Here is a 20762-nt window from a genome sequence, read left to right as displayed (position 1 = left end):
AAACTGGCAAGAATATTTGTTTAAAAAGAAGCTTTTTAATGAATGAAATAAGAAATAAAAAATATGATACAGTAGCCCTGTCTTATTTATTTTAATAAATTTTGTTTTGGTTAGGTTTTTTTGTTTGTTTTTTTGCTGTCCCCACATTTTCACTATGCTGTACATTTCTGCATACATAAGGCATAGCAGCACTTTAAATTTTTTAACGGAGAGGGAAGCTGGACGTTTCGGCAGCAGCTTAGGGGACAGTTGTGTCTTTGGAACATGAGGATGACAGCTTGGTAATGTGTTATTTACTAATGTGCTTAAGTGTTGACTTTGAAATTGGCATCTTTAGATTTCAGAATTAACAACACATTGGGATGAAGGGGGGCATTCATACATGTCAAAGATATTGTTTAAGGCTCTCCACTGACTCAGAATGTCTACTCTGGTTAGGTGCAGAGTCAGTTCACATTTTTAAAATTATCTTCACAACCATAAGGGTTAGAAACATTATTTGATTTTAAATGAAAGATTCCAAAGCACACTATCATGGCAGCGGATGGCATCCATTGCTGCAGAATTCATGGGGCACTGTTTATAACTCCTTGCCCTTACTCCACATGCCAAAAGCAAAGGCCCATCCTTCAGCCATGAACCCCAAGTAATGCCTACAGAAAACACTTCTAGCACCTGTTACACGTCTTTCTCATCCAATCCAGTACTTGCATCTAGGTAATCTGTCCGCTTCCCAGAATCAAATAATCCAACAAAGGGGTTGAAGTAATTATGGCTATAAGGATTATGCACATATCAAAAACTACTAATTACAATCCAAATTGGAAAGTTAATCTCTTGTCACCTCACTAACAATCCCAACCATTGACACAACCATCGCAGTCAAACCAAAGTCCCCAATACCCTGAGTGTCAACCCCAAATCAAACTATGCCTGCCCACAAACCTGGACAGATTAACTTGACCTTAATGAGCAGTGAAGCTAAGAAAAATTGAGCCCACTTTGCTGCTTCTTAAGAACCTCCAAATGGTCCACTCTTGACTTCTTTCCTGTCTCAAATTCTCAACCAACTGGTCTCTAGACTCAGACCTAGAACCTCCTGCCAATGGTCGCCCAGGTCTCATCCTGGGGCCACTATTAGCTGGACAATTGACTCCAGTCCCCTCCTTCAATCATTCCATTCTAATGATTCCCAGCAAAATTGCTCAAGCTGGTGTGAATTATACTTCTGTAGACAGTCAACTCTGCCCTTTGTTTTTACTGTAGACTACACATGTTAAATTCACTTAATCTTTCTGCTCATAGCTCTTAGTTTGAAAGCCTGTCATCATTTGTTATACTTGCCTCTGGACTCTTTTATACATCTATAAGATTTCATTTATTTCAAATATAACTTCGGGGATGAACTAGAAATCACCCTCTTAATGTACTAGAACCCACCCTCTTAATCTTTTTGATGGCAAAGGGGCTGTTCTTCAGCACATAGGTGAGTTTCAGAGTTGTACTACAAGGCATTTGAGTGCAGATTTCAAATGACGGCACAAACTTTTCTGACCGCATAAGGGAATGAGTAAAGTAGTCTTCACCCTCACTGTGTACTTTATTTAGTGCTGAATACTATATGAACAAATAGATAAAATTAAATATAGCCTCTGCCAATATGTACTCCAAGGAACTTGTTGGTTTCACAGTATGTTGTGGGGAAATAGCCATAATCTGCACATATTGTTATCCCTGACACTGCTACTTGGGCAGCCTAAGAATTGTTCCACTCATGTTTTCTGGAGCTTGTATCAATGTGCAACTCTCCAGCCAAGCAAAAAGGAATAGACTGAACATCTTCATGTGACAAAATCAGGAAAATCTATTTGAAATACTAAAAAGTGGAACTGCTGGTGCAAAGTCCTATTACTCTGAAATATAAAGTCAGCTCCAAACATCAGATGTGGTTTTCAGAATGTGATTTTGCACAATAGCACTTGGAGATTCTGTGTGAGAGACGGAGAACCTCAACACAATTTATGGAGAAAGGGGTTACCCTTTCATGGTCCAAAATAAGGGTCTGACCTTGCTCCTAACGAAGGAAACAAAAACAGTGGCAAAAAGGCAGGTATGCCTATGCAGAAGAGATGCATGTTTGTCCATTGTAAATGAAAACATTGTTCAGTAACAGTTTATTCTTCTCTGAAGATGCTCAGAAGCACTAACAGTGTTTCAGGTGGTGTTAAAGGGCAGAGTCTGTTGCTAAAGAGAGCAGGCGTGTAACCATGGAGTGTCAGCACATTGGCTCCCTTTTTTAAAGCCTGATCATAGTATACTATAAAATAGCATACATCAGAGTCAATGCTCAGTGAAAACCAGTGCTGAAACACATCTAAATAAACACCCACAGCCAAGAATGAGAAAGATGCCTCCTTTTTACACTGCACACTTCAGCCTCGCAGACCTCTCAGGGGGAACTCCCAAAGCATAAAAACAGTATCAGAGTGACTAGCCTGAAGGTTTGGTTATATGGCTTGAAAGAATTCTATCTGGAGCCTCTTAGATGATGTGAATACTAAGAGTGACAATTTGCAATCCTCACAACGGACATGGAGAAAAGACTCAGAGAAGTGGAAATTGCAGTTGAAACTATAATGGCTCAGGTTTTTAAATGTACTAATCAAGCCACAGTGGAGGAAAACATGTCAGTCATCATTGATGTTAAAGCATAAGCACAGGAGAACCTTAATAGCTCTCAAACTTAGAAGCATAAGAAAAAGATTCAGTCTGGTTGAGAGAGAATTGGAAATGACGGATGGATTCAACCCATGTCTTCATTAAGGATTGTTTTCATTATTATTGTGGGTGAACAAACATTATTAGGATATTGCTTCTTACGTGTGTTCTGAATATGAACTTTCATATAGTATATTTTAATTTTGTAAAATTGCATAGAGAGCTTGGAATGGGGACTTAGTAGAAGTCAAAGCAAATAAATACATAAAAGAAATGTCTGTTCATCTAGTAAAAGGGAACTGATATGATATGGTTTATAAAAGAATATATTACTGAGAGGATGGACCTGTACTTAAACAGGGACCTGATTATTATTTTATTTATATAAAATATATATATACACACATATACATACACTCTGCTCCAATATCCCAAAGTGGCCATTTCAATTGCAAGACAAGGTGGAGAGCATGATGATCTTTACTTCTCTGTATGTCTGAAAGACTCACAGACTCATAGACTTTACGGTTTGAAGGGAGCATCATGATCATCTAGTCTAATGGTCTCCAACCTTTTTCACCCAAGATCACTTTTTGAATTTAAGGGCAACCCAGGATCTACCCCACACTTTCCCCAAGGCCCTGCCCCTTCCCCGAGGCCCCACCCTGCTCATTACATTCCCCTCTCCCTCCGTCGCTCACTCTATCCCACCCTCACTCACTTTCATTGGGCTGAGGCAGCGGATTGGGGTGCAGGAGGGGGTGAGGGATGCAGGCTCTGGGAGAGAGTTGGGGTGCAGGAGGGGGCTCCACGCTGGGGCAGTGTTGGGGTGCAGAAGGGTGTACAGGAGTGCATGAGGGGGTTTGGGCTGCTGGCTTCTGGAGGGGCTCAGGGCTGGGACAGGGGGTTGGGGTGTGGGACAGGTGCGGGCTCCCACCGGGTGGTGCTTACTTTGGGGGGCTCCCAGGTGGTGGCGCAGCAGAGCTAAGGCAGGCTCCCTGCCTGCCCCGGCCCCACGCCACTCCCAGAGGTGGTCAGCACGTCCCTGTGGCCTCTGGGGAGGGGGGCACGTGGTTCCGCACACTGCCCCTCCCCGCAGGCACCGCCCCCACAGCTCCCATTGGCTGCAGTTACCCATTCCCGGCCAATGGGAGTGGTGGATGCAGGCAGGAGCAGCACGCAGAGACCCCCTGTCCACCCGTCCCAGAGACCGCAAGGATGTGCTGGCCGCTTCCAGGAGTGGCACGGGGCCAGGGCAGGCAGGGAGCCTGCCTTAGCCCAGCTGTACCAACAGACTTTTAGCAGCTGGAGTTCGTGATCAACTTTCAGAGGCTCCTTGCAACCTACCAATTGGTGACCAATGATCTAGTCTGACCTCCTGCACATTGCAGGCCACAGAACCTCACCCACCCACTCCTATAATAGACCCCTAACCTCTGACTGAGTTACTGAAATCCTCAAATCATGATTTAAAGACTTCAAGTTACAGAGTATCCACCATTTACACTAGTTTAAACCTGCAAGTGTCCCATGCCGCAGAAGAAGGTGAAAAAAAACCCCAGGATCTCTGCCAATCATACCAGGAGAAAATTCCTTCCCAAACCGCAAATATGGCGATCAGTAAGACACTGAGCATGTGGGCAAGACCGAACAGCCAGACACATGGGAAAGAATTCTCTGTAGTAACACAGAGCCCTCCCCATCTAGAGTCCCATCACTGGCTGCTGGAGATATTTGCTGCTAGCAGTTGCAGATCAGCTACATGCAACTGTAGGCAGTCTCATCAGAACATCTCCTCCACAAAGTTAACACGTTCAGTCTTGAATTTTTGCCCCCACGGCTTCCCTTGGAAGGCTGTTCCAGAACTTCACTCCTCTGATGGATAGAAACCTTCATCTAATTTCAAACCTAAGCTTGTTGATAGCCAGTTTATATCCATTTGTTCTTGTGTCCACATTGGCGCTTAACTTAAATAACTGCTCTCCCTCCCTGGTATTTATCCCTGTGGTGTATTTACAGAGAGTAATCATCTCTCCCCTCAGCCTTCTTTTATTTAGGCTTAACAAGCTAAGCTCTTTGAGTCTCCTCTCATTTCATGAGGACAAGAGCCTGATTCTGCTCCCACTGAAGTCCTCGAAGAGAGAGAATACTGCTTAGGGAAAAGTTAAGTAGTTCTTCTTTCTAGATGTCAGTCTAGTTACACAAACAAAGAAATGGAATTAATGGAGATAAAGCAAAGATTTTTTACTAGAAAACATACAAACAACTTTTTTTTAGATCCAGCCAAATGGAATGTCATTTATGCTTACAATGTATGACAATATAGTCTTCTCATTCTCGAACAAATAAAGATAATTTAGTAGCAACAAACTCAGGAAGCCAAAGATTCAGTAATTGAACTTTTCTGAGTGTAGCCACTCAGGCACAACTTTTTAAGCCAAGAACTTCATTTACTCTTTCTTACACTTTGATTATCTACTTACAAGTATCTGATCATTCTCACATTTATTATTCTGTTCCTAGAGGATAAAAGTTTATCCAGGCCCAAAGCGCCTCAGTGAAAACTCTGCAAGTTTTCCAGACTTGGTAGTCTTTGGGTATGTCTACCCTGAAAAAAAAAATCCATGGCATAGTCTCAGAATCCAGGTCAATTAACTCAGGTTCATGGGGCTCAAGCTGCAGAGCTAAAAATAGCAATGCAGACATTCCCACTCGGGCTAGAGCCCAGACTCTGAAACTTGGTGAGGGAGGAAGAGTCTCAGAGCGCAGGTTTCAGCCTAAGCAGGAAAGTCTACACTGCTATTTTTGGCCCACAGCCCAAACCTCACAAGCCTGAGTCAACTGACCTGGACTCTGAAACTTGGTGCCACGTGTTTTTCTTTGAAGTATAGACATACCCCCAGAGGTTACCTCTCCTTCTGTGAAACTATGGCCTGTCTAAACAACACAGTTAGGTCAACGTAAGGCAGTTTGTTTACATTTGAAGGAGATAATACTGCCCACTTCTTGTTTGCAATGTCACCTGTCATGCTTCAACCACAGAGAACATGTGTCCATCCTGATACGGGTACTGCTTGATAATGATTCAAAGCAGTGCGGATTTATGCATGTTCATTTTCATCATCTGAGTCAGATGCCGCCAACAGAAGGTTGATTTTCTTTTTGGTAGTTTGGGTTCTGTAGTTTCTGCATTGGACTTTTAAAACTTCTGACAGCATGCTCCACACCTCGTCCCTCTCTGATTTTGGAAGGCAATTCAGATTCTTAAACCTTGGGTTGAGTGCTGTAGCTATCTTTAGAAATCTCACATTCGTTCCTTCTTTACATTTTGTCAAATCTGCTGTGAAAGTGTTCTTAAAATGAACAACATGTGCTGGGTCATCATCTGAGATTGCTATAACATGAAATATATGGCAGAATGCAAGTAAAACAGAGCAGGAGACATACAATTCTCTGCCAAGGAGTTCAGTCACAAATTTAATTAATGCATTATTTTTTAACAAGCGTCATCAGCATGGAAGCATGTCCTCTGGAATGGTAACCGAAGAATGAAGGGACATACAAATGTTAGCACAGTGGTCACCAACCGGTAGACAGTCACAGAGCCTCTGCCAGTCGATCGCAGTCTCCGGCCACTAACAGTTCGGTGGTGCAGCAAGGCTAAGGCAGGCTCCCTGCCTGCCCTGGCCCTGCGCCGCTCCTGGAAGTAGCCAGCATGTCCCTGTGTGGTGGAGGACGGGGTCTCCGCACACTGCTCCTGCCTGTAGGCACTGCCCCGGCAGTGCCATTGGCCGGGAACTGGGAACTGCGGCCAATGGGAGCTGCGGGGTCGGTGCCTGCAGGGAGGGGCAGCACGCGGAGCCACGTGCCTAACCCAGGGGCTGCAGGGACATGCCAGTAGCTTTCGGAAGCGGTGTGAGGCCAGGAGAGGCAGGAAGCCTGCCTTAGCCCCACTGTGCCGCCACCCAGGATAACTCCCTCTGGCAGAAGTCTGCACTCCAATCCCCTGCCCCAGCACTAAGCCCCCTCCAACACCCACACCCCCTCCTGCACCCCAACCCCCTGCCCCAGGCTCAGGCTTTCAAACTCTGAACCCCTCAGCCCCAGTCCAGAGCCCACACCCCCTCCCGGATTCCAACCCCCTTCCCCAGCCCAGGAAAACTGAGTGAGGGTATGGGAGAGTGAGTGACAGAGGGAGAGAGGATGGAGTGAGCGGGTTGGGACCTCGAGGAAGGGATAGGCCCTTGGGGCAGGGTAGATCCTGGGTTGCACTTAAATTCAAAAAGTGATCTTGTGCTTAAAAAGTTTAGAGACCACTTGTTTAGCATATCTGACATATAAGTACCTTGCAATGCCGGCTACAAAAGGACCATGCGAACGCCTTTTCTCACTTTCAGGTGACATTATAAATAAGAAGCGGGCAGCCTTATCTCCCATAAATGTAAACAAACTAGTTTGTCTTAGTGATTGGCTGAACAAGAAGTAGAACTGAGTAGACTTGTAGGCTCTAAAGTTTTACATTGTTTTGGTTTTGAGTGCAGTTATACAACAAATAAAAATCAACATTTATAACTTGCACTTTCACGATAAAGAAATTGCACTACAGTGCTTGTATGAGGTGAATTGAAAAATACTATTTCTTTTGTTTATCATTTTACAGTGCAAATATTTGTTATCTAATACAATAATATAAAGTGAGCACTGTATGCTTTGTATTCTGTGTAGTAACTGAAATCAGTATATTTGAAGATGTAGAAAAATGTCCAAAAATATTTAATAAATTTCAATTGGTATTCTATTGTTTAACAGTGCAGTTAAAACTGCAATTAATCATGATTATTTTTTTAATCGTGATTATCTTTTTGAGTTAATCACGTGAGTTAACTGCGATTAATCATCAGCTCTACTAATTTTGCACATTGAAAAACATACAAGCAACTTTTTAAATATCCAACAAAATGGAACACAATTTACTCTTATAATGTATGACAATATTTGTTCTGGAATTAGGAGGTTATATATTAAATCAGTGAAAAAAGACAGCATTAACTGCACAAGTTCTAGATAGTCCCTGATAAATGCCAAAATTTTAAAAGATTCATGAGTTTCAATTTTATGTCATGCCCATTTTCATACTTTAAGTATCTCATAATGTCATTATGTAGGTTGAGACAAGGTAGTTGAGTTAAGGCCCAGGGAAGATAGACGGACAAGATGGGAGCGAAGGAGGGCAGAGAGAGGCGGCCACTAGAGGGTCCCTGGGCTGGGACCCAGAGTAGCGGGTGGGCCTGTGTCCCCCCCTTCCCCCTTACACTGCACCTGGCCACAGAGGAGTGTGGCTTAGACAGACTGCAACTTGCCCCTGAGGTGAGGGGCTAGACTTTGGGGTTGTGGTTGGCCATTGAGATGGGTGCAAGCCAAAGGACTTTTACTGGAGCAACTTCTGTTGGTGGAAGGTACAAGCTTTTGAGCTACACAAGTAATCACTACACTCTTGAATGAACTCACACAGGAAAATGATAAAAGACAAAAACACCATATCACCTGGGCAGATACCTTTTCACAAAGCGATCACACTATACAGCATCTGATCTTTCAATACTTGTCCTCAAAGGAAATCTGTACACCTTCAAAAGGCAGGCCTGGGAACTTAAATTCATAACTCGGCTTGACACCTAAAAACCACGGACTTATCAGGGGCATTGGTATTATGGCTCATTACAACAATTTGTAACACATCACATTGCCTGCTACCCTTAACTGCACACTTCAAACCCTTTATGCATAACAATCTAACCCCCAATTCCCAATTTATTTCAGGTAACTGCCTCCAATATGGGTTACCCCTTCTGCTTACAAATCTGTCCCAACTTGCATTTTTTAGCTCAGAAATTCTGCTTCCTTCCGCAGACCTGTGTAGCTCAAAAGCTTGTACCTTCCACCAACAGAAGTTGCTCCAATAAAAGATATTTTTTCTCCCTGAAAAAGCACAAGAACAAATCCGCACAGACACACCCCTGGAACCCTGACCTGGGGTATTCTATCTGCTACCCAAGATCCATAAACCTGGAAATCCTGGATGCCCCATCATCTCAGGCATTGGCACCCTGACAGCAGGATTGTCTGGCTATGTAGACTCCCTCCTCAGGCCCTACACTACCAGCACTCCCAGCTAAGTTCAAGACACCACTGACTTCCTGAGGAAACTACAATCCATCAGTGATCTTCCTGAAAACACCATCCTGGCCACTATGGATGTAGAAGCTTCTACACCAACATTCCACACAAAGATGGACTACAAGCAGTCAAGAACAGTATCCCCGATAATGTCACAGCAAACCTGGTGGCTGAACGTTGTGACTTTGTCCTCACCCATAACTATTTCACATTTGGGGACAATGTATACCTTCAAATCAGCGGCACTGCTATGGGTACCCGCATAGCCCCACAGTATGCCAACATTTTTATGGCTGACTTAGAACAACGCTTCCTCAGCCCTCATCCCCTAATGCCCCTACTCTACTTGCGCTATATTGATGACATCTTCATCATCTGGACCAGTGGAAAAGAAGCCCTTGAGGAATTCCAACATGATTTCAACAATTTCCATCCCACCATCAACCTCAGCCTGCTCCAGTCCACACAAGGGATCCACTTCCTGGACACTACGGTGCTAATAAGTGATGGCCACATAAACACCACCCAATACCGGAAACGTACTGACCGCTATTCCTACCTACATGCCTCCAGCTTTCACCCAGGCCACACCACACGATCCATTGTCTACAGCGAACCTCTACGATACAACTACATTTGCTCAGACAGAGACAAACACCTACAAGATCTCTATCAAGCATTCTTACAACTACAATACCCACCTGCTGAAGTGAAGAAACAAATTGACAGAGCCAGAAGAGTACCCAGAAGTCACCTACTACAAGACAGGCCCAACAAAGATAATAACAGAACGCCACTAGCCATTACCTTCAGCCCCCAACTAAAACCTCTCCAACGCATCATCAAGGATCTACAATCTATCCTGAAGGACGACCCATCACTCTTACAAATCTTGGGAGACAGGTCAGTCCTTGCTTACAGACAGCCCCCCAACCTGAAGCAAATACTCACCAGCAACCACACATCACACAACAGAACCACTAACCCAGGAACCTATCCTTGCAACAAAGTCCGTTGCCAATTGTGTCCACATATCTATTCAGGGGACACCATCATAGGACCTAATCACATCAGCCACACGATCAGAGGCTCTTTCACCTGCACGTCTGCCAATGTGATATATGCAATCATGTGCCAGCAATGCCCCTCTGCCATGTACATTGGCCAAACTGGACAGTCTCTACGTAAAAGAATAAATGGACACAAATCAAACATCAAGAATTATAACATTCAAAAACCAGTCGGAGAACACTTCAGTCTCCTTGGTCACGCGATTACAGACCTAGAGATCGCAATATTACAACAAAAAGACTTCAAAAACAGACTCTAACGAGAGACTGCTGAATTGGAATTAATTTGCAAACTGGATACAATTAACTTAGGCTTGAATAGAGACTGGGAGAGTATGTACAATTATACAAAGTAAAACTATTTCCCTATGTTTATTCCCACCCCCCACTGTTCCTCAGACGTTCCTGTTAACTGCTGGAAATGACCCACCTTGATTATCACTACAAAAGGTTTTCTTCCCCCACCCCCCGCTCTCTTGCTGGTAATAGCTCATATTAAGTGATCACTCTCCTTACAGTGTGTATGATAACACCCATTTTTTCATGTTCTGTGTGTATATAAAACTCCTCACTGTACTGTCCACTGAATGCATCCGATGAAGTGAGCCGTAGCTCACGAAAGCTTATGCTCAAATAAATTGGTTAGTCTCTAAGGTGCCACTAGTACTCCTTTTCTTTTTGCGAATACAGACTAACACGGCTGCTACTCTGAAACTAGAGATGAATATGCCGCAAGAAGATTGTTTTTGATTTAATCAAACAATAGTACTTTTGCCTTTTTCAAAATGTGCCAATGACCTGCAAGTTCCCTGCATGCCTCAAATTATTATTCAGCTGTCAAATTGTCAAGCCAGTTTAAAATTCCTAAATTGATCCTCAAATGTTGATATCAGTTGTGAGCAAGCAGTATTACATTATCATCCTGTATGTTGGTTGCACAAAACAATTTTAGAATTCTGACAATTCTAACATGATTAATACCTGTGATTTTAGGGAAGTTTTGCTTTTCCACAGTGGAAAACAGAAAGCAGAATTAAGCATTTGTTTATGTTTATGCAGTTTATGTATTTTATTCAAATAATCAGAGCTATTACTGTTTCAGTACATTTCCTTAGCTGCTACCATTTGAACAGTTGGAGTAGTCATCTGGCTAGTGCAATGTTACTATAATCTACTAAAACCTACAGACAGAAACTATTGTCTATCACATTATACAAATAATCCACTCTTCTGCCCCCTGGACAATTAAATGTTTTCAGCAGAGCCACAGCTGTGGCTAACAAGGCACATGGACCTACTGCCATTGTTTACCAAACTGACATTTCATTCTAACAGCTGACTGACCCTGTGTCTGAAATGATTTACATTATTTTGATGCCTAGGGTTATTACCTCTATTCTTCCACATGACTAATGCATATTAGGTGTGGAAAGGGGCATGTCAAAGAAAGACCACAATAACTTTTTCTTTACTAACCTTTGTAACCCTTGCTAAATGAAAAAATAGTCACATCAGTTCTGATCATTCTTGCCATATAGAAATCCTACGACACACACCAAGTTACTGTAGGTCATTGAATGAAACTACAATATAGTCCATGTGCAGTATATTGATCCAAACACCTTTGTATGTCATTTTCAAACACATGATCCAGAAGCATTGAATTGAGAAGGGTTACAATGTAAAAGAAGCTGAAAGTTGTGAAGCATAGCATAACTATGTCATACGTATTGTAATTTTTAACAAAAATTAATATTCCCACCCAGGAATATCCCCTTTTCCAACGAAAGACAGCATGAGTCACTGCTTCACTGCTAAGAAACAGTAAGAAAGATAAAGCAAGACATTCATCTACGAATTTAAGTGCTATTTTAGGGGATATGCTGTTTGTGAGAACAGTTTCTGCTAGCCTACAGTGTAGCAACATTCATGACATTTTCAATTTATGCTACTGGATACACAGTGAAATTACCCAATACTGTATATGTGAGAAAGCACTAGTTGCACTTTAATGACTGTAGTAAGTGCTCAAGTTTTGCTCAGGACCTTTTTGCATACACTGTTCGTGAAGCATGCAAAGTACTTAAGATGGGAGGATTTGTAAAGCAACATCTTTTATCAAGATAAATATTAAAAGGTCCACCTTTATTTCTGAATAGCAAAATCTATTATTTAAAGTTATCACTATTTCCAATAAATTTCTTTACTTAAAATAAGCATTTCCTTAATTCATTTGATTTGAATTAATCTGATGTCAAGAGTAAGCACGGAAATTTTGAATTACTAAAATTTGGGCCTTGATACTGGTGCCACTAAGCCAGTGGTAAAACTCTTACTGATGCGAAAGGGAGCAAGAGAAAACCCTTTAAGGTCCAATCTTGCATCACTGATTTCAAAGAGCACCAGATCAAGCCCTTAGTGAGTTTTCTCTCTCTCTCTCTCTCCCCCAGGACTAGTATATCATTTATCCTCTTCCATGGACTGCAGTCTGCAAAGTAAACCTGAAAAGTAGTAATAACTTACATATGTATCACTTTAATATTCTAAACAAGGTTGATTTAAAAACATTTAGGTACATTTGAAGCTTAGCTTCTTCTAGGGCTTATTCATTTATTAAAATTTGTTCTCTTAGCTTTTATTCTCCTTCTGTCTGAATGCTTTGTGGTTTCACTGTCTCAGCAGTCGTGACATTTCACAGCGGATGTGACAACTTTGCCTCAGAAAATAACATGTTACCTTTTGTACGCTATTGGAAGGTTCCATTCTTTCTGTATAGATTAAATAAAACTACCTAGGCAAAGAGGCTTGCTAAAACACATGAAAATGAGTCAATTATGAAATTCCATCACAATATAAGAACTGGATGGTGATGTCCTGGTATACTATGGATTTTAAACCAGGTCCTCTGGCTTGTTGGTAAAATAAACTAGTCTGATTTCAAAGGAATTGATTTGCTTGAGATCTAACTTTATTTAAAATACAAGACAAAAATCCGCCTTTTTTAATCTTACAGTTTACACTTCTTGAGATGCTTATGTGAAGGCTAATACATTGAAGAAATAATGAAATATAAGGTTCCTGGTTTTGTGTGTTTTTACATTGGTAATTTTAAAAACTGGTATTCTAGATAATTTTTCTAATTATTATTATTTACTGGTTTAGAATACTCAGAAGTCTGACAGATAACTTAGGGCTTGCCTACATGGTGAAGTAAGGTACTCTCCTGAAGGGTGAGGGGGGGTAGTTTCTAATGTGCACTAACATGTTGCGCATTAATTAGTCCATGTAGACCTCACTGGTGCGCACTAAAGGTTCCCTAGTGTGCTTTAATGCAGTGCTGTTTGAAACAGCAGTAAGTTAATGTATACTTAGGGAACTTTTAGTGTGTAACAGCAGGCTCTACATGCACCAATTATTGCACAACACGTTAGTGTGTTTTAGAAATCACGCACTTCTTGAGCACATAACCCCGCCGTGTAGACAAGCTCTAAGAATAGAACAAAGATGACCTGAAGAACTTTTAGACATAGTTCAAAGGATGGGGAAGAGGTAAAAGATGGGGGTTACAGCAGTGAGATTATGCAGCTAGATCTTTGTCCTGCAAAGATTTACACACAGGCTTAGCTTTACATGCTGTAGTAGGGTACTCCTGGGGCCAGATCCTCAGCTGGTATAAACTGGCACAGCTAAACTGAAGATCTGGCCCACTGTGTGTCCAGTTAAGCACATGCTTTCCTCTTTGCAGGACCAGCACCTTACTCAGCAAACGCTTGTGCACAGCATACTGGAGGGGAAAAAGAGAAGGCATTTTAAAAATATAAATAGAAGTAAATAATTCTGTTTGTTGATTCAATTATTTTTAATTTCCATTAATATTTAGCATTATAATAAAACTGACTAAAACAATACCATGATCTGAAGCTTTTTTGTAAGAATATATACTGCATATCAGATTAGCACCCAAAACGTTCCTTCAAATTATCTGCACCAACTGCCATGTCCCAGCTGGTAGGAGGGAAACGGGTGAGCGGATAGTGATGGCTGGCCTTGCCTTCTGGACTACACACAAGAGAATTCAGCAAATGAACATGCTCAACAAATTAATGGTATCTTTTGGGATTTATCTCATCATTTGTTCATCTATGGCTGACAGTTTACCCATTATTCTTTAAACCACCTTCCATTAAAGCAGAAAAAAAAGCTAGCCTCCGTATCACAAGGGAAAGGAGAATTTTAAGCAAATTATATGTATGTAATGGTAAAAAAAACCAAAACCTAGCTGACCACATGTACAATGGTGTGGTTCTGATTTTTAGAATGGGAAAATGTTTTTATGAATACACGCTAAAAAGTCAACATTCAAGTCAAGCAGAGTACGCAGCTGTTGGACCCCAACTGCTGCAGGTGATAACTCAAAATGAAGCACAGAAGACTAGAACTATAACCCAGAGGAAGTTTGAAATGATGTTGAACTGATTTCTTTAACACAGGAATTGCCTCACTGGACCAGATCGATGGTCTGTCTCATCCAGTCTCCCGTCTCTGACAATGGCCAGCACCAGATGCTTCAGAGGAAGGTGCAAAAAACTTCACAATAAGCAGTTGTGTGATAATCTGCCCTCCCACATTAAATCTCCTCCTAATCCTTAATAGTTACAGATTGTTTTAAACTCTGAAGCATGAAGTTTAATATATTTTCCAGAATTTCTTAGTATTAACTTTGGATATCCTTGTTATCCATATAATTGGCCAATTCCCTTTTTTCATATAATTGGATTTTGGTTTCAAAGACATCCCATGACAATGAATTCCAGAGTTAATTACTTGTTACATGAAAAAGTATTTCCTTGTATTGGTTCTGAATGTTCCACCTTTCAATTTAATTGAATGTCCCTGCCCTCCATTCTTGTGTTATGAGACAAGGAGACCAAAAATCTGACCAAAAATAAAAAAAAAAAAAAAATTATTTGAGCTTTCATGAGCTACAGCTCACGTAGCTCGTGAAAGCTTATGCTCAAATAAATTTGTTAGTCTCTAAGGTGCCACAAGTACTCCTTTTCTAAACAAATTTGTATCAATTGCAAGTTTTCCTACGTCAATGCTCTCTCCCCTTTCCAAATCATGAGCAACACTGGACCTACAGAACCTTGAGGCACCCTGTTGTTAATTCTTTGCTATGATGAACATTGTTTCCGATATCTTAGGTCTGGTCTACACTACAGACCTATATCAGTATAGCCATGTCACTCAGTAGTGCGAAAAATCCATACCTCCGAGCAATGTCATTATATCAACCTAACCACATGTAGATAGTGCTATGTTGGCGGGAGGACTTCTCCCATTGATATAGCTACCGCCATTCAGGGAGGTGGATTAACTATGACAATGGGAGAGAGCTCTCCTGTCGGCATATAGTGTCTTCATTAAAGCACTACAGCAGTGTAAGTGCATCAGTGCAGTTGCACTAATGCAGTGTTTTAAGTGTAGGTTTGTCCTTAGTCAAATCACTAGAGTTTCATAATCCTTGTCCCTCTTTCTGCCAATGTATCATCCTTCTCTCCCTCAGGGTTACCCAATTCACCTGTTCCTTGGGCCCTGTTCTGGTGCAGTCCTTACTCAGATAAAACTCCTACTGGCTTCAATGGGAGTTTTGTTTGAGTAAAGCCTACAGGATGAGGCTTTTGCAAAACCAGAGAACAAAGATCGTATCCACCAGAAGCAGTGGGTAACCACACATACTGTACAATTAGCTCAGTTTATTTTATTTATAGATCTTTATGAATGTAGTCTCTTTGCCATACCAAAAGATCATACATATGTACATGTCCAGTTAAAGGTTCCAGGGGATCAGTTCAACTGGTAGCATTCCCAAATAGAGGGGGTAGAATTAATACATAAATGAGAGGGGGCAGAATTAACACAGAAAAGTATATTTTTACACTAGGATAATAGTGTAAATATTCCTTTAGTTGTTGATCTTGACCTCAGCCAGAACCTGTTAGTACTTCACAATTAATGACTTGGGTTTGCTGTAATAAAGTAATATAACAATGGACAGTATAACACTAAGTCATTGTTTCCATTTCAAATGAAAGAGAAAAAAGTTTAAGAAAAGCTAAACAGTGGAAGATATTTCCTGTGTATTCAACAGAGAAAGCATAATGCTTTGGATAGAAAGAAAGTTTAGGGATTGTTGAAATATCACACACCAGCTAAGCATAACAGCCTTACAGTGCACACTGCACTAGATTTATATGCATCCAGAAATTCCACAAAACAGGCTTTTATAGAGAAACATAGAATATCAGGATTGGAAGGGACCTCAGGAGGTCATCTAGTCCAACCCCCTGCTCAAAGCAGGACTGATTCCCGACTAAATCATCCCAGTCAGGGCTTTGTCAAGCCTGACCTTAAAAACTTCTAGGGAAGGAGATTCCACCACCTCCCTAGGTAACACATTCCAGTGTTTATTTTCACTACCCTCCTAGTGAAAAAGTTTTTCCTAATATCCAACCCAAATCTCCCCCACTGCAACTTGAGACCATTACTCCTTGTTCTGTCATCTGCTACCACTGAGAACAGTCTAGATCCATCCTCTTTGGAACCCCCTTTCAGGTAGTTGAAAGCAGCTATCAAATCCCCCCTCATTCTTCTCTTCTGAAGAGTAAACATCCCCAGTTCCCTCAGCCTCTCCTCATAAGTCATGTGTTCCAGTCCCCTAATCATTTTTGTTGCCCTCTGCTGGACTCTTTCCAATTTTTCCACATCCTTCTTGTAGTGTGGGGCCCAAAACTGGACACAGTACTCCAGATGAGGCCTCACCAATGTCGAATAGAGGGGAACAATCACGTCCCTCAATCTGCTGGCAATGCCCCTACTTATACATCCCAAAATGCCATTGGCCTTCTTGGCAACAAGGGCACACTATTGACTCATATCCAACTTCTCGTCCACTGTAACCCCTACGTCCTTTTCTGCAGAACGGCTGCCGAGCCATTCAGTCCCTAGTCTGTAGCGGTGCATTGGATTCTTCAGTCCTAAGTGCAGGACTCTGCACTTGTTCTTGTTGAACCTCATCAGATTTCTTTTGGCCCAATCCTCCAATTTGTCTAGGTCCCTCTATATCCTACCCCTACCCTCCAGCGTATCTACCACTCCTCCTCCATTAGTTCCTTATCTGCCCTTTTTAGCTTTGCCATGGCACTAGATCTTCACACTGCTGTCAAAAGGTCACATGCTCATGTACTTATACTGTGTGTCCATATTTATTTTACACGGCTTTGGTGAATATAACATGTAAAATTGGAACATTGATTTTGGTGGGTGATTTACTCCCAAGAGATGCTCACTTTAGTTCGGTTTCAGAAAAATAGCTTCTCAATTCAGACTAACACAATTACTGCATTTTAATTAAAGAATCCAACCCTTATTGTTTCTATTGCAGCACACTGGCTTGGAGAAATGTGCTGGATTCCTTTCAGCAGAAATCCCAATACAGCAGACCTTTGATGGAAGACTACATTTTTTGAGAATCAAAACATAGCCTTCAACACCCCACTACTTCCAAAAAGTTTCACCCAGCCCACTACAATGCTTTGCACTGGAGACCACGGATCGCAGCCGTTAGAGCCACTATGGATAGCCCCTAAGTGCCAGTTTTACTGCACTGTCCAATGGTTGACGGGGAAGTGCCCAGCAACGGACATCCACACATCCCCCAGCATGACCCCTCTACACCACGAGCACAACCCCCACCCCACTTACCTGGAGCGGGAAAGCACCCAGCAATTGCCATCTACCCCCGATGCACGCACATACCCTCACCCCTCCAGCCCCAGCCCCAGCCAGCCACCCACACCTGCTCAGCCCCAGGCCCCTGGAGGGGGAAGGTGCCCACCGCCTCCCTGGGCTGGAGGGATGCGCCCACCCGCTGGCCCCTCGCCCAGGCACAGGCGCTGTTTACCTTGAGATAGTCATTTTCCGAGCGCAGCTCCTCGATCTCCCGCAGCAGCTCCTCCTCCGCCGCCGGCGGCTGGCAGGGGGCGGGCGCTTGGCTGCCCAGCCGCATGTCCCCTCTGCCGGGCGCCTTCTCCGCGGCTCGCCCCCAGCTCGCCTCTTCTCCCTCGGGCGCGCCGCCTTTGCCCGCCGCGGGGGCGGGCGAGGCGGCCCGCGGGCTGCAGGGCGGAGCCGGCTGCGTCACCCCTTGGCCGGCGGGGCTCTCCGGGGAAGGCTGGGCGCCCAGCGGGTGGCCGGCCCCGGGCAGCGGGGTGCCCGCTCGGTCCGGGGCAAGCAGCTGCTCCCGGTCGCTGGAGCCGGTGCCGGACTCGGCGTCGCTGCTGGCGGCCTGGGCCGGTCGCTGCTCATCGGAGAGCGGCTCGGAGGGGCAGTCGGACAGGTCGGAGCTGCTGTCCGTGTGGCTGAGCCTGGCCGGAGCCGCCCCGGCCGCATGGCCGCTGCCCAGCCCGGGCTCAGCGGCCGGGGCCAGGGACCCCCCGTGCTGCGCGGGGGCGCCTCTCTTCCCCTTCCTGCCTTTGCCGGGCGGGTGGCCCGGCTCCCCCCCGGCCTGCCTGGCCCCGGCCTTGCCGCCCCCCTGCTCCTGGCCTCGGGCCGCCTTCTTGCTCCACAGGGAGGCTTTGGCGCTGCCCGCTCGGCCGCCCGTCCCGGCTGGTGCCGCTGCCTTTGCGCCCTGGGAGCCGCTGCGCCTGGAGAGGCGGCTCTGGGTGGCCAGGAGCCCGGCGGATTGAGGCGGGGGGCCCGGCTGCTGCGGCTTGCCCGAGAGGCTGGGGGATTTGGGCGGCACCGGCGGGGGCTTGGCAGACGACGCCCGGCCGTGGAGATCCTTGAGGAAGGGTCTGGCCGGGGAAGGGGCTCGGTTCAGTCTCTTCTTCTCAGCGTGGGGGTGGTGGTGGCCCTGCTGCTGCTTCAGGTTATCACTCGGGCTGGTGCCATTTAAAGTCTCCATGGTCCAGGCAGAGGAAGAAGCAGCCGCAGCCCTGGGGGTGTCGGGCACTTGAGGCTCTCTACTCCTGCCCACCCACAGGAATCGCAGCAGCGGCGGCAGTGAGCCTCCCGGCAGAGCGCAGCAGCACGAGCAGCCTCCCCCAGCCTTGCCGTTTGTTCTCTCATCACTTCTGCTTCTCCCCAACCACAAGCCTCACACTTTTCTTCTTTAGACCTCCTCCCCCCACCCCCCAGCTGCCCCTCCTCAGCCCCCACCCTCGTCTGTCTCTTTTAGGCACTGGCTTGTTTCAATAAAATGAAGGCAAATCCCTTAGTGGCAGCCGCCTCCTCCTCCTCCTGCCGCTCTCTCCTCTCTCTGGATCAGCTTGATGCAGCTCAAGTTATTTTGCAGCCCGAAAAATCGACTCGCTTTTCCTTTGGTCCGATGCAAATGACTATTTTCCAGGTTCCTTCGCTTCTTTTCCCTTAGCTTACAAACCATCATTCATCACACTCCAGCGGCTACCCCCATCTCATTCCCATCCCTCCTTCTCTCTCGCCTGCACCCTCCAATCTTCTCAGGGTCCTTCCTCCTGCTGCTGAAATAGAGAAACTGCAAACGCTGCTGTCTGTCTCTCCAGTCCTGACGCTTTCCCGGTCTGTGCGCATGATCCTCCTCCCTCTGTCACTGAGCCAAACTGCTCTATGCAAACCACTTTTTCCTAGAACTCCCTGTATGCGTTTTTATAAGGGTTCCTGGACCAGTTACTACCTATAATAATCCCAGATTTGAGGGAATTTAATTCTTCAGCCATTGGCTACGTACTGTTTCAGGTTACAGAGTAGCAGCCTTGTTAGTCTGTATCCCCAAAAAGAAAAGGAGGACGTGTGGCACCTTAGAGACTAAGAAATTTATTTGAGTATAAGGTTTCGTGAGCTACAGCTCACTTCATCTTTTTGTTAGCGTTCACTGCTTTGCAAAGAATCTTTCCCCATAGGTTTGCCACAACAAAACAACAACAATCGGCATTATATCTTTGCTGAAGAGACAAAGTACCCCCCAAGCAGGTCTAATTATCCAGAGGATAAGCAAGTAGCTGGCTGAAATCAAAAAGGCATGGAACAGTCCCTTTGGTGCCTGCTGGATACATTGGTAGAAAACAGTAGTAGTTAAATTTGGAAGGCATCTACATAGTAAATGAAAAGAAGGAGGGAGTTAAGCACAGAAGGGGCCCACCCAATCTAGTGGTTAAAGCACAGCAGTGAGAGTCAGGAGATTTCTGTCTCTTCTGCTGACTCACCCTGGCTCAGTGTCCTCATCTGTCAAAAGAAGATAATAAATAAATACTTATCTAACAAAGGTGGTGCGAGGCTTAATTAATTCGGTGTAAAGCTCTGAATAGAAGGCTCTTTCAAAAGTGCCTATGGGAGTTAGTGGTCCAGCTCTCAAGTCACTGGAAGTTGAGTGCTTAACATTCTTTGGCACTGTTGAAACTCTCACTCTGTATTATTAGAAATACAATGTATTACTGAAAAAGGTGGAAGCCACCAGGCACCGCTGAATCAATGTAAGAGAGCCAGATAATCACTCCTCCCTTGCAGAGTCAATGTACACTAGCCAAGTGACCAATGGATAGCACCTGCCTCTGAGTTCAAGTACCACACTAGAATTTTGATTTATATCTATATCTGCTGCTGCAGTGCAGTAGAGAGGGTGTTGCAGTATTGGTACCATTCTCTGGATGAGATATTCAAGAAACTGGGGTGATTTATGGCTTTAACGACCGCTTGGCACTTTTATTTATTAAAGAATTGTGATAACTGGTATCCTGCGAGAAGTTGACTCTTTCAGTAGAA

General features: G+C 44.2%; 1 protein-coding gene across 5 annotated transcripts in view; it reads right to left on the bottom strand.

The window, feature by feature from the left end:
* MTCL1 (microtubule crosslinking factor 1) overlaps positions 1-19131 on the bottom strand; it is a 174117-nt gene extending 154986 nt beyond the window's left edge. For all 5 annotated transcript variants that reach the window (XR_014710640.1, XM_084621872.1, XM_084621873.1 and 2 more), the window contains exon 1: positions 17929-19131. Coding sequence is in view for 4 of the 5 variants with exons in the window: in XM_084621872.1 (XP_084477998.1) it covers positions 17929-18927 (999 nt within the window). In the remaining variant the exon portion in view is untranslated. The remainder of the gene's footprint in view (positions 1-17928) is intronic.
* Positions 19132-20762: the final 1631 nt, after the last annotated feature.

This window comes from Lepidochelys olivacea (assembly GCF_965140295.1).
Source record: "Lepidochelys olivacea isolate rLepOli2 genome assembly, chromosome: 2".
NCBI classification, from domain to species: Eukaryota; Metazoa; Chordata; order Testudines; family Cheloniidae; genus Lepidochelys; species Lepidochelys olivacea.
The sequence above is the reverse complement of the archived record's forward strand: the minus strand, read 5'-3'. Positions and strand labels throughout refer to the sequence as shown.